Source organism: Leptosomus discolor, chromosome 1, assembly GCF_034619465.1.
Source record: "Leptosomus discolor isolate bLepDis1 chromosome 1, bLepDis1.hap2, whole genome shotgun sequence".
NCBI classification, from domain to species: domain Eukaryota; kingdom Metazoa; phylum Chordata; class Aves; order Leptosomiformes; family Leptosomidae; genus Leptosomus; species Leptosomus discolor.
Genome location: NC_141391.1, coordinates 33,337,366 through 33,352,650, shown reverse-complemented (window position 1 = coordinate 33,352,650; position 15,285 = coordinate 33,337,366). Strand labels below are relative to the sequence as shown.

General features: G+C 40.7%; 1 protein-coding gene across 2 annotated transcripts in view; it reads right to left on the bottom strand.

Annotated features, from left to right (window-relative positions):
- Window positions 1-15,285, bottom strand: part of ENOX1 (ecto-NOX disulfide-thiol exchanger 1) — a 138,832-nt gene that overhangs the window by 95,185 nt on the left and 28,362 nt on the right. Inside the window, exons 2-3 of one of the 2 annotated variants that reach the window (XM_086481971.1) lie at window positions 8,565-8,720; window positions 6,614-6,820 (exon numbers count right to left, since the gene is read on the bottom strand). In XM_086481971.1, the coding sequence (XP_086338097.1) occupies window positions 6,614-6,820; window positions 8,565-8,720 (363 nt within the window). Of the gene's footprint in view, window positions 1-6,613; window positions 6,821-8,564; window positions 8,739-15,285 lie in introns of both variants that reach the window. The other variant, XM_086481970.1, reaches the window with a different exon arrangement.

Genomic DNA, 15,285 nt, shown 5'->3' with positions numbered 1-15,285 from the left:
ATAAACAGATTCCCACATATCTATGCAGGATCTATCAATCTTTGTGTTTTCACAGGAAGATAAACATCATCCACTCATTTTTCCTCGCAATTTTCTGCATCACCTATCAACACAGTAGATGAGCTGAAAATACAACCCAAAGGTTCAGAATCTACATTCCTGTTTAGAAGTTTCTCAAAATACGTAATTTTTCGGCTTGATACTCCCAACCTGTGTAAGTGCAAAGGCCAACTAAACAAAAAACAACTACTACAAGAGGATCTGTTTTGGTCTGAATGTAGAATCCTTCTTGCCCTGACCCTGTTGAGATCATGTACATTTTAGTGCTTTTCTCCACTCTAACAAAGGAATTGGATGTAAAGGCTGAATTTTACAAAAATCATGACAACAGATGAATGAGAAAATTGTGCTACATAAATTCCTGTGCCACAAAGAGGGTGGTGTCATAACTGAATTGATGCTAGATCTCAAATTTTGAGGCTTTACAATTGCAAGCACTACTTCCCAGTTCCTAACTGGACATACTCTGGCAGCAAATATAAACCACCTACAAATGAATAGATTTCAGCATTCTTTAAAGTAATTTTAAAAGTGTGGATGGATTTATTAGACATTTGCAAGACCCCTTTCAGAACAAATAATGAAACCTGTTGTGCCTCATCTTTAGCAATGTTTTACATATTCATAATTTGGTCAATGTATCATATAATAAAGCAGACTGCAAAGGCTTTAAGTCAGGGGCTACACAGCAGCACAACAGAGTCCTACTCTGAACTAAAACCCTTGACTACTGTCAGAGGACAAACAAATCATGCCAAAGCTATAAAAGGAGCTTTTCGTGACCATACTGTGGAAGAACATATGCTGGGCAACCATATTTTTTCAAGTTTTATTTCTAAGTCTGAAAGATACTTACAGAGCAGTTTCTCTAACTTTTAAAATGCCAATTCAGAGAAAGCATAAGAAAACACTACATAGAAAGCTGCAAACAGAGTCTTCAGATGCAGGTAAAATTATCCTACGCAGGGCTAGCTCTAACTTCTCCGTGTAAACCCACTGCAGTAGCCTCAGAAGCAGAGCAGCCCAGCAGACACTTCTCAAATCATGGGATGCTGCAGAGATGAACTCTGTCCTGAGCTGGAACACAGGAGACTCTTCAGAAACACATGCTACTACAACCGCCGTGTAATAATTCCAGGGACAGGAAACTCCTGTTCAAAATGGCAGGAAGAATTATGTTTGCTGCTTTTGACCAGCAATTCAAGAGAACCTACCTTTCAGTCTCGTGGTTTGCCCATGGTTTGAAGAGCTTCAGCACCTCACCACCACAGTTAAAACTCTGTTTTGAACTCTCTCCAGGGACAGCAAAGCTAAGGCTTGTGTAGTAGATTAGAAGCATCTTTGCAAAAATGCGCATCTAGGCATACTCTGTTTTACTGCTGGAAGAACATCCTGCTGTATGAATACAACGGACTGTCTGTACTAGCAGCACATATGAGACAATAGCTTCAAAGCCATTAAATATCCATATATGTACCAATCCTTCCAAAAAAAACAATCCAGTTGCCTTTTGATTTGACATTTTCCTTTCAAACATCTTGTGGAGTTTAGCTAAGTAGCCCATCAGTGAGGAAGACGTATGATTTCCATTTTCCAGCAAGGAGCCCAAACCCAGATGAAAAACCTGAGCTAAGTGTTTCAGAGGTCCTTCAAAGCCAGAAGGCATCAAAAACTTCCATGGAACCTACCAAATCTGGTCTCCAACGTTCACAAACTTCTGGTGAAATACAACTGAATATTGCAAGATAGGCAAATAAGGGGATTGTTTGTTATTTTAAAGCCCACTTTATTTTGCTCTGCTTTCTCTTGCTTGGAGGTGTAAACACTACTTTTTCCCCCAGAAGGCTGTTTGTGGTCATATATGTAGCCCCAGTCACAAGGTGTTGAAGGGAAGAGTTACAGACACACCATATTCAGTGAGACATAATAAAAGAAGAGCATGGGCGACCTTTCAGAGCTGGGCCTTGAACTAATGAGGGGGTAATTATGTGGTTTTATCCATGGAGGTGTAAGCACAAAGAGGTCAGCCAAAAGGGGTCAGTGGTGCAGCTACCCTAATAACTGTGACAAATGTTAACCGTCCGGTGTCGTCCACCCCTCCCTCTTCCTGAGTTCGACTCGCCAGCTGCATTCCTCAAACAGTGATTGCTCTGTGCCAAAACGGCATTATCAGCAACATGAAAGGACACTGCCAACGTGCCAGGTCTCATGAACCTATAATTAGATCTCCCAGCTGGGCTGTACTTTCCAGGAAGATGCAAACTCTCTTCCTTTTCCCTCATCTTTCGCCTCCATTGGCATGAACACACTGGGCATGGACAGAGCAAGAAACATGGCAATGCATGACCTAAAACTCTTGAGAACCTGAAAGCCCCACTTAATCTGAATAAAGAACTAATGAAAACAACCGTGCATCTACAGGTTGCATTTGCACCAGCAAAGCTGAGTTTTGTTAAAGTGGCCCTCATTTTTGAAGTAAGTGGGGATAATGGAAAAAAAAAAACAACCAAACAAAAGACTGAACAGTGTAAATTACAGTTCAAAACCCGGCACCCTGTGTATCACTGGACAAATGGTTCTCTTTAGGTAACCAGTTTAAGTGCCTCCAAATTAACAGATTTTTGAAATTGCCCATGAATCACACTGCAAAAATCTGACTGCTTGTTTAATTCTTAAGATTGAAGGTGGTCAGACAGCCAGGTGGTTTCCAGCACAGAAACACAGAACAACCTGGGTCGGAAGGGACCTTGGATGTCACCTACTCCAAGCCCTCTCTGAGAGCATGGTCAACATTCAAAGTCAGATTGATCAGGTTGCTCAGGGCTTGGCATCTTTCCCTTAAAAACAGCTAATACATTTGGCATGGTTTCTTGCACTCTCCTAAATCAGACTTTGCAAACAATAGAGGACCAATGGCCTGGCCAGTGAAGAACAGACCCAATGAGTTGATAGCCAGCAAGACATTGTGTAGTAAGAGATGCATAACTGGCAGGTCCTATTTTGTATATGGGATCCTCAAGCACCCATCTGGGTTGGCAACTCTGAGCTGCAGGACATCTGGAAGGCTTGCTCCTTTCGATATCATGTCTCCTTATTGATGTTCGAAGGTATCTGAATGTATGAGAGAACCACCTGCCATTGCCTTCCTTTCACGCATGAGCCATCATGCACCCTTTTCCTCATCTCTTTGCACAGGACTGCAGCTAGCACTAACTGCGTGCCTGGCTTGTCATTTTTAATTTCAGTTTCACACACAATGGCAGAGGAAAAGACTTTGGGAACTTGCCAAGATCCTCAAAGGAGCAGCAACAGGAAAAATTAATGGGGGTACTAAATAAAAATCAAACACAGTATTTCCATATCACAGGTTTAGTCAAAACTCCGTGGCTTGACTTACCTTTGAGAGTTGCTATATTGGGGACTGGCCAATAGCTGTTCTCTAACTGGGGATCCAGATCAGAGTGTTGATGATGATCAGCAAGAACGTAAAAAAAAAAAAGAAACCAGTACACTACTAAATGGAAACTCATAGGGGAAAATATCAGCCCAGGAAAAATGAATACGCAGGCTTTTGGAGTATAAACAGGTCTGTCTCAAGCCACTTCTTAGTCCCATATTTTCAAGTCCAGGGCCATCAGTATTTGCAGGAGTTGCTGAATCGTCAGCCACAAGAGTAAAGTACATACAGTCCAGAGAAAGAGCTTTCTCATGGGCTGGTATGTCAATTCTAGAATGTCTTTTCCTCAGGTGATCAAAATGTAACTTTCAGGACTAAATGAAAACTGTCCTTCCTCAAGTCAACTTTTTAATACTAATCTTCTACCCATACCCTAGTCTCCTTTATGCACATGTTTACTGGGGAATAGAAAGGAAACAAATCAGTGATTAAACTACTTGATGGATTTTGTAATCACTTGCACTATTCTGATGATAAGCACATGATAAATACAAAGTTTGATGAGATTAGATGGGGTAGACAGATAAAACTGATTAGGTAGACAAAATTATCATTATATTACAGATATCAAAGCTGTGACTTTCCCCTAATATAATACGCATACAATATGAACCACAAATTCTGTTTGTACGCATCTTTTGTCTCTTCCAGGGAAAAGAAAATGCCTTAACGATATGCTTTAGCCCCACCATTGCAGAATATATTATGTTTGAGAATAGACTAAAGACTGTTTAAAAAACCCCAATATTTGTGCACATATAAAACATGCCCCTGCCTAGTGCCAGACCTCCCTGCTCTGCAGTGGTGGGGGACAGTCAGTGCTCCCTCTTTCACCTGCAGAGTTCAGCACTGGTGCCAAAAAGAAGTGAAATTTGGCTGCATCGTGCCCTTGCTTTTCTTCCTCCTCTCTAACAGCTCCACTGGTTCTTTCCCTGATCTGGTCAGAGACACGAAGTACAACACTTTAGAAGAAAGAAAAGGTGTGGAGGAAAAGACAGATGGGGATGGAGGCTGTGGAGCAGACGGTAAGAGGAAGCATAGACAGCAGTACGACTGTGACGAAAGGAAATAGAAGAAGGAAGGATGGATCAGGCACTTAGAAATAAATTGGCAGAAAATTCAGGATGAGAAAGGATGAGGAAGAGAATCTGCCACTTCCATCTCTGCTCGTTTCCCTTATTCTGAATGTGCACTCTAGTGCGCTATGAATGAGGACACATGGCAGCACAGGGAATTTCCTGCTTCTAATCGTCAAATCTGGTCCTCCAGGATTTAAGGCATATAAAATTAAAACAAAACTTGACTTGGAGTGAAGCAAAGGGTGCAGTCAACTGCCGAGAAGCAGGAAACTGAGCTAGAGGGACACTGGCTCTGGCCCAGTGTGGCAGCCTCTTTGTTTCTAAGCTTTCCTTTGCTCTTTTTCTTGCAACTGTTTTGTTTATCATATACAGTAATACCAGCTCCTACTGAATCTGGTGTGCCCCTCCTCTACTCTGTTACTTGTGGAGATGGGGCCCTCTAGACAGAAGCTGGAAGCTGGGAAGTGTGCTATGGCTTCTTACTACTGCGATGTCTGTATTCTGTCCCAATGAACTCCACTGTTACGGAAGTAATGTGAATAACCAAATAATCAGAAAGGATGGAAACTGGGAAGACAGGATGAGGAGGGAAAAGGGAATGAAGTGAAAATTAAAAAAAAAGGACAAAAAACCCCAGTGTGGAATGAAGATCTGGAAGAAACCTGAAAACACAACAATATTTCAAAGAAATCTTTATATAGACCTCAAAACTCACAATTTTCTGTAGCTCTTCCAACAGACATTTAAAGTAAGCAGCCAAGTTAGAAAAAAACCCCGCAAACCCAAACACAAAAGCCTTTGTGAAACAAAAGAGCTAGGTTTTTCCTGACCAGATATTTCAAAGTTCAGATGTTTTCTCTTTTTTTCTTTATTTTAAAATGTAGTTGATGGTGTTTTGAGAGACCCTTGTTTCTAGCTGTGTGAGCTTCCTGTGGACACCCATAGCACATTGAGGTTACGTCCTTACTGCTAAACAGATGGTCAGGGTGGGAGCTCAAACAAGGTACCCCTAATTGTTAGCTGCCTCCTGGGCTCTATTTTGGATGGTCACAATGGGTCCCTTCGAGGTCACCCTACACAGCGTGGGTGGCTGTAAGCCAGTCTACGTCAGCTTGTCTTGGCCAAGGAGCAGTCCCTGGCCCTTGTTTAAGAATACTTTGCATGTGGGGTGAAAGTGTTAACACTACACTTGTGGGGCAAAACAACACTTGTGGGTCTCCCCAGGCCCCAGAAAGAAAGATGAACCAGCCTGTGGAGACAAATACATACAGGGGATGGGATCCAGCTCAGAAAGGTGAAGAAGGGCTCAGTTAGGAAGCCAATCCTCAAATGAAGGAGCCTGCAACCTTAAGAGGCACTGACAGTGACAGAAGCCTGATATGTGAAAGCAGAACTTTTCATCTTTTTTTCTCTTTCTTTTTTTCCTTTTCCCCCTGTGAGTTAGAGAGGGTTTTTTCGTCTGTTCCTTTGTTGGAAAATAAAAGAGATTCTGAAATTTTACACCTGAGTTTCTGTAGCATTCATTGTTCTGGGAAGCACAAGACGTAGCCTACGATGGGGCTCAGAATCTAACCCATACAGTAGGTGAATACATAAAGGCAGATTTTATTCAGACTGCACTGAAATCTATAAAAATATGCCAATGAAACTGCCAGCCTATCAGAGAAATTGGCACTGGAAAAACAGCAGCATTCCTGGCCTAGTGCCCTCCTCTTTCCACAACCTGTGAGCAAAACTATATAAACCTGTGTAAATCAAAAATAAGATTGTTCTGTAGTGAATTTCAGGATCTGTTGCATTGTTGTGGGATGGCAGGAAATTGCTCCCAGGTAAGCAACATACAAAACCACGCACAAGTCTTGGCAGACACAGAGAAATTGCTCCTTGCCACTCCAAGCTATAGCCACTGAGCTCAAGAAAGACTTGCTGAGATAAAAGCTAAGAAAAAAAAAGCAAACATTAGCATCACAAAATACAAATGAGAAGCAAGGAAAATCCATTAAAGAATGTGAAGTACCAGAAAGGTAAATGGCTTTATCAACCATGAACTCCTCTGCAAAACGAATGTGACAAAAATTCTTCTTGCTTTTCCGAATTGCTGTTATATCTCCACACTGCTCAAAGACTTCCTGAATAATTTCCTCCGTTGCGTTTTCTGGTAATCCTCCAACAAACACTGTTTTACACCCAGGAGGTCTCTCTCTTGTTGAAGGTGGTGGAAGATCTAAGTCAAAACAGAAATCACATTGGAATACAAAATTTGTCTTTTGATCCATTGGCTCTATTCATTCCCCTAATCAGTTCTGGGCAGCAACAGTTATTTGACATGGAGGCAGGAAAGAGGGAGAAGCAAAATAGTTGAATATTGTAGAGATTGTCCAAAACTGATCACTTGAATCTAAACCTTTTCAAGTTTGATGTGGCATTTCAGAGATTAATTCCTGCTACTGTGGGTTGTTCTCCAGGACAGACAATAAGGTCTAAAAGGATCTTTCTTTTCCCTGCACAGTCATGAAAAAAATAGAAAATATTCTGTTTCAAAGCAGGGGAGCTTCTGCAACTGATTTGACCCCGAGCACAGATCTCAAGCACTGGTACAGTACATTCAAAGACTGAACTTCACCACTGCTGGCATAAGCCATCGCTCGCCACACTTGCCAAGTGTGTGGGCTCTCTGCAAGCCAGCCCATGCTGCCCACAGCCCAGGCATTTGGGCTGGACTGGACACCTTTCCCTGGTCTTAGCATAATTTCATTTCTGGCTCAGAGTACAGGAACACAACAAACAGAAAAACAAAGTGGGAAACACGATGAAGTGACAGCATGATGAAAACGCTCTGCTGGTTATCTGTTTTGTCTTGTTGCCAGATAATGGAGCAGACTCCAGCACACAGGAAGGATAACCTCGTTGTTTACAAGTGCTCATGAGGTGGAGTGGCTAGAAATGCTATTTTTATGTATATAGAGAGAGAGAGAATATATTCACACTTAAATCAGAAAACTGTTAAATTTTTGAAGGCTGTATAAAAAATATACTCTGTCACCTTGTTTATATGTAGATTACTAGTGCATTCCTCTAAAAGTCATTCTCTAAGGCGGAATCTGATTGATATGGCTTAGTTTTTTGGCCCTTTAACACAGTAAATGGGGCTACAACCTTAAAATATACATATATACACATATTCATACACACAGCCAGTTTGATTAAACCATGATCTGGGTACACTGCAAATCCAGAGCACCAGCCTATTTGCTTGATTTTCTCAAAAGAGAAAAGTCTTTGTAGTGATAGTGAAAGTTGCTGGTCTGATGGCTCTGAAACTAAATTGCTAGGGCTAACATACACAAAATCAGGCTTTGTGCCTGAACTGGTGGCTCAGTGGGAAGAGATTTCCCTTTACAAAAAGTCCCAGAAGGGGCAGAAGGAAGCCTGGTCCCTGCTCTCAAAGAGCAGAAGGAACTCATCTGCCATGCTGCCCCCCAAAAAACTGCAAGAGAGGAGCCGTAGTTTCCCTTTCCCTCCATCTCCCCCAGGGAGGGACTAGAGCTAGTCAGCGTTTGCGTGCTAGCTGCTATGTTCAGGGACACAAGCCCAGACTGGTCCCATGTAACTGGGCACCTGAAGGAGAGCTTGGAGATGATCAGCACTGCATAATCATTATATTTTGTGACATTCTGATCTACAGGAAAGATAGATTTCTACTGAAGTGTAGATCTTCAGGCTTTGTTAGCTTTGTATAAGTAATTATTTTTATTTTTTGTACAAACTGCGCAGGTATTTTTAATGTGACCTCACAGAGGTGAGTAAGTACGCTCTGATACCATACCACGTTTTACACACAGAGTAGACCTTAGAAGGAACCACCATACTTGCCCACATTCTATTTTAAAACCATAATTTTTATTAGATAAAAAATATTTCATGCAATATATTTAGGAAAATAACATTCTTTCATCAGACCCACTTACTTGGGTTTGGAGGGAAGAGCGTGCAGCTTTTGCAGTGAATTATTTCTTTGACTACAGGCACATCTGTTGGTGGTGGTGGCGGCACTAACCCCATGCCTGGTATCATTGGGTTAATCGGAGTGATTCCAGTCATCATGCTAAGGCTTGGATCAAAGCCTGGTACACAGATTGAATCTGTAAATATATAACATAAAATCCTGGCTCATAAATCTTGAAACTACTTGTTACTATTTTCTTGCACAGACAGTTTCGCTTTAGGCTTTTTTTTCCCCAATCATCACTGTTAAAAAAAGGAAAAGGGAAAAGGAAAAATGGAAAAGAGAAAAGGCAGAGCAATAGGGAAGAGAGAAGGAGAGGGAGAGGGAGGTGCATTTTCAGTGAAAAAAAATAAACTATGCTTAAAGAAGGAAATGTTACTTCATTTAAAATATTAATATGACTGAGTAAAACACAGCACATTAAAGTGTAAAACCATGCACCGTGAATATCTGTTATTATCTCGAATGTAATTATCTGTTTCATAATGATACTGTGGTGTTTACATTGCCTTCTGACCAGAGTGTACAATGAAAATAATTTAACATCGATATGCCCTCTCCATCTAATTGTCAGACAGATTTATCACAACATAGCCTTCTCACATAAGTGACCTTGATTTACGAACAGTACAGAGAAAGATCCATTTCTGGCTGTTTTATACAAGTGTAGTTAGCCAAGACTTCTAACTATTTTACCCTGGAATATAAAGTTTCAGCTGCACAGAGTGGGGTCTTCTTGAACTTCAGAATTAATTCTCTCTTGTCCTGTTACTTAATTGGATTAGTAGATTCTCTTCAACACATGTATTATTAAAATATACCACTACAGCCCCATACAGTAAAATGCATATTTGGCAAATGTTACTCTTTCTCCTTCCTGATCTCTTTGCCAAGACTTCCATACATATTATTTAAAGCTGTAAGATTTACTGGGGAGCACCAGTGCTGTAACACCAAGAATTGTAATAAGCAGATGTTTCAGATGAACTGAGAGCCAACTTCTGAAATTCGCTTTCGTTAAAAATAAGGTTTTGGGTTTCTTGAGGCATAATGAATAAAATATTTTGAGAGACCGAACTCTTTGTTGGCATAACACTGCTGCTATTTGGCATCATCAATTATTTAAAAGAAGAGAGTTACTTTGGTGTTCTACAGGTTTTCTGCTGAGTTTTCTGGATAGCAACTGGAAACTATTTAATGTAACCATGGGGCTTGGTAGCTCGGGAGCTTGTTTATTTTGAAGAAGCAAAGAGAGAAACAACTCCTTCTCTAGGATTTTTTTATATATATACATATATATGAAATTTGGGCTACATTTGCTGCAAGCCAGAGTGATTAATGGGATGTGACCAGAGAGGCCTGTTTCTTCATCCTAAATCTGCTGCTGAGAACCTTTGTGACCCTGGGACCGACCACTGACCTTTCTGTACCTTAATTTCTGCATCTGTAAAACAGATGAAATAATCCTCACTTACTGGCGAGGACTAGCTCATATTTTTATAGCACTTTGCACGTGTAAAGCACCCTGTGGGGGCTGAAAATTAGCATTACTATTCCTGTGAAACATCCATAATCATTTTCTCAGAGGAAGAAAACTGAGGATTGAGAACGTATACTCCAATAGAGCTCGTATCTATCTTGGCCGCACGCTCCCTGCTCTCCGAGCACTGACTGTGAGCCTTCATCACTTTCAGGCAGTTCTGTACAACAAGCGTAGCAAGCACACAGCAAGCAAGGATTTGCTTTAGGCTTATTGAAGACTAGTATTAATGAAAACTCATGATATTACATTACTTTTTTTTTAATAAGTGGTCTTATGAAAAAGGATTTGCTCTGGGTGTGATGCTTTTTTTTTTTCAATATCGATGTATATGCATTGCTTTTCAGATTAAGCTTTGAAACTCGGAACCTGTCATTTATTCCATGGGATGCAGTGGTGGCAATATTAAATATTCATGGTTAGTGAATGCTGGGATATAAAGTCAGAGGTGAAAGGGCAACATATAATTCAAAGAAGTCCATAGGCTATGCTAATTTGTTTTATCCCATTTTTAAAAGTCAGACTTCTGACAGTCACAGCAGGCCATCCTGTGCAGCATTCTCCTGCTGTGAGTGGAAGTCCATCATTACTACTCACTGCCAAAAGGGCCCGCAAAGCTCTGAGGCACGCAAAGGGGAGCACCACAATAGCATTTAATGCACTGTGTCATACTGGTCCTCTCCTAGGATCAGGGAAAATTTGCACTGGAAAGATGCGGAGGGAGATCTCATCCATCCCTCTGGACAAATGTAGGATCAGCCACAGTCTTAGCCAGATATGAAATTTCATATTAAATCAAATATCCATAGGAGATCCACAGCATTCTGAGGCAAGGATGGAGCAGGCGGAAACATACAAGAAGATGGACAGAAGGCCAAGTTGTCCCTGTCCTGTATGCATCTTTCAGGCCCCATGTGACGGCCAAGGAAAAACATCGTCATCTGGCAACTGCTACCACAAGTTGTACTTAACCATTGCTGTTCTTTCTTTAAGACAACTACAAGATAAGTTTTGGCTTCCCTACGGGAGTAGCAAACTGAAACAACAGCAAACTCCACCCCAATCACAGACACATAGTCTCACCCAAAGCAAAGATGGCAGGTTTCAATAAGGTACAGTTTTCCGAATATTCCTTTGGCAGCGGTGCAGATAAGAGAGGAAAACAACTCTAAGGGAGACGGCAATAAGGAAACTTATGTCCACAAACACTGCGAACATGGCCTTGAAAGGGAGCTGGGAGGGAGAGCTTTTAGGTTGCATGCCAATCAAAGGAGATTTGTGATTTAAGTGTGTCAAGGGTTGAGGCTGAGCTGGCCACTAACGAATGACAGACTCTATTAACCCCTCTCCCCTCCAAAAAGAGAAAGGGAGAGAGAACAAGGGAGAGAGACTTTACGGTTTGGAAAAGGAAACTAAAACAGCTTTAATAAAACAATAACAATAAAAGAAAAGATAATAATAAGAAAATAATGAAATAAATACAATATGTACAAATAGATACAAATAGATACAAAGCCAATACCGAACCCAACTCCCCCCACCCTGATGACGATACGTCACCACCACACTGCAGGGCTGGCACTGGGGCAGTCCCAGGCTGGACTCGGCAGCAGATGGGAACCAGATGCAGGAGCTGGACTCAGGCACTGGATTTAGGGACACACGGATCGGGATCAACGACAGAGGAACAAACAGAGTCCTCCTCAGATGTTGGCCATCGAAGAAGAGAGAGAGACCCTCATGATCTCTCAGCTTTATACTGAATATGATGTATATGGGATGGAATATTCTGTTGGTCAGGTTTGGGTCACCTGTCCGGTTCGCTCCTCCCTGCAGGTGCGACTTTTTACGTGCTTGCGACCCTTTTCACTCCTGGCACCCCAACACGGAGTACAAGATTTAGCAGTGACCTTGGTCGCTATAAGAATAAGTATAAGCAAGGGCTTCTCTGCATACCATTCCTTGGTACGAACTATAAACATCAGGCCTTATCACTGCTAGAAGCAGTCACTGTCTGGAAAAACAGGCTATTGGTTTCAGAAAGTGCAGTTACTTAGAAGAGACTTAACTGAAAAGTAAAAGCACTAAAACAGAATTAGTTCTGGTTTAGCCCAAACCAGGACAAAGTGGAAGAAAATTATTTGCCACTAATTCCTGCCACATCCAAGGAAATGTGACTTTGTAAGTAACTTTGCCTGTGTTAAGTAAGTACATGGCTTTGACATCAGTTTCTTTTACAACTGGAATCAATCTACAAGAGCACAAGCAGAGTGCTGGGGGCCAACACTCATGAAATGTCCTTCTAGATGCGCTGGGACTCCGTGCCTCCAGAAGGTGACTGTGCTGAGGTATATTGAAGAGGACTCAGTCAATAATTCTTGAAACCTAATTCCATATCTTGCAGGCACTAAACCAAACCCTGCCAAGGTCAATAGCAAGATTACTGAAGGCATGAACAGCCTTTAACCAGGACCAGGTTTACTTTCTCTGTCCTCTTGAATAAGTTGGTTCAGTTTTCCAGTGTGTTAAACCGGGAATGAAATGCTTTCATACATCACATGAGCACTGAGAGGATGCACAGGTACCATTTGTAGAGCATCCTGGAAACGAAAATCATTCTCTGAATACTAAAAACTACTATTATGCAGTAACGGAAAATTCAGCTGGATTTCTGAACAGTGAAGATCTTGTTCAGACCCCCAAAGAGATTCGTGGTGCTTGTATCTACAGAGAAGCTGATACATGCCACCTGCATATTGCTGACGAACCATGGAGAGAGCCTACAGATGTGATGTCCAAAGGAAATACTGGTCTGGACTCTGAGGTGCAGAGAAAAAGGAACTGATAAAGTCACTGGAAAGGAAAGTCAATAAATATGCCACATCTGTGATAGGATCCAGAAAAATCCCAAGTTTAACTATATTAATGCTACCAAGCGGTGCAATAATAGAAGTCGGATATATAGCTCTTGTCTAGAGACAGGGGACGATCATCCATCAGCACCACCACTGCAGTCTGCTCCACGTCTTGGCATAATGCCTATTTGGAGCAGTACCAGGACATCAGAGTTAGAGCTGGAGACAACTCCGGTTGAACTTACTATAAAATTCATTTGTCTTCAGAATGAAAGATACTGATGAAGTTATGCAGGATTACAAAAAATAGGAATTAACCCTGTCCACGTATGCTTTTTTAATAGATCCATTTGGATATATGATTATTAAGATATTGTAGACATAAATATGCTACACTAAACACAGATAAACATTAAATTTATATACTACACAACTGAAGAGCTAAACAAGTAATATTTTATGCTTTCGATGATCATAGCATTATTTTTAAAGGGATCTATAGATACATTTATGCATCTAAGTAGTGGTTTATGATCTCTGGTATTAGAAAAAACATCTTGGCAGAGGAGAGAATGTTTACATTTGAAAAATGTTAATAAATAATTACTAAATGAAATCATTAAAATGGAAAGCAATCAGAGATGATAAAGAACTTTAAGAATGGAAAAGAACACGTTTTTCAAGTTAGAGTCCCTGTGGATACTCTACATAAGGCTTGAATATTCACATCTTTGTATAAGAAAGTAAAGCATTGAACATCAATGTTTTCAAGTCCACATTCTGCCTAAATTTGGCAAAACGAGTTAATTTCTGTTTCATCTAATAAGAAATTGGCATGGTGGAGAAAGCCTCTGAAGAACAAATATCTAGAATTGGCAGAAAAATCTTGAACATTTGGAGTAGTTTTAAAGCTCCTTTTTCTTTTAAGTAGAATATATGAAGAACAAAACACTTCACGTGAAATCTATGAGACTGGAAAAAATAGAACAATGAAATCCCTTTAAGGATAACGACATTCTAACACAGTATGTAGTGTAAAACAATTGCTTTTATTAGTCTCCATTTTGGGAGGGCAGGAGCAACTTTGTCATCCATAAAAATAGCCACACAATCTTGGAGAAGCATCCTTTTTTCCTTCTTTGGCAATGGTTGCTGTCTGAATCACCTTCTGGTTTTGCCACATTATTTGCCCAAATAACATGGATGCATACTCCTGCCAACTGTGCTTTTGGGGATTGCAATCTATCACCAGTACTAAGTTACCAACACATTTCTGCCAGCCCTTACCACAAGTTATACATCTGCTTAATACTACTTTTTAAGGGTATAACTCTGTATATGACTCTCAGTGTTAGCCCTTGGATGTGTAATTTGTTTTGCCTGCAACTCCCATTTTTTTCTGTGGTGTTTTATGACAGCTGCCAAGTTGTATTTCCTTTGGATACATAAGAACACACACGTGTGTAAACATGGATTTGTTTGTGTCCCCCTACTCGCAAGCATGGAAGATTTCCACCATGGACATCGCCAGCCACACGGCTCAGACCTGCTGGCTGAACACACAGAGAAAGAGCGAGTGGTGAAAACAAGGATCTGAGTGCAAAATAGCTAACCAAAATAATAAACATTCAAAGGGTCCCCATGGGCCGGGAGTGATAATTTTACACCTAAGAAAAAAAGTCTATTTTTTGCTGGAGTTGAAAGATAAAAAATGTTCTGGTTCCAGGAATGAAGTTGCCTGCCAACATGCACTGCAAGGATTAGGACAGTCCAGGCAGCAGCTGGTAATAAATGTAGTAAGATGCTTGTTAAACTTTGGTTTCTGTGGAGAAAAAAAGAAAAGCTTCTGGAGACTAGAGATTTGATCATAGAGTTGATTTCTAAAAGTTGAGATTTAAGTTTTCCTGAAAAAAAGCAAATCTAACACAGCACCTGCCTCCGTTAAAACAGATATGTATACACACACATATATATAGGTATATGGTTTACTTGGCAGTAGCAAAAAAACAAAGTAAGTACCTTATTAGAATAATAAAAAGTTGTTATTCTAGAAACTTCTTGTATTTTTATCTAAATTCTCCCTCAAAACTCTACAGTCTGCCAGTGCCTTTATCCTCACGTCAGTCTCCTTTTCTCTATATTGGCAATTAAGAATGAATACTCAGCTGCAAGCTAGAGATCAAGGCTGGATCACTGTTTTTCCTGGTCATTCAAATCTTACCATCTTCTGAGCTTCAGGAAGCTTTTGGTGGAAGGGACTCATTTGGTCAGTATTATAGGGCTTCTCT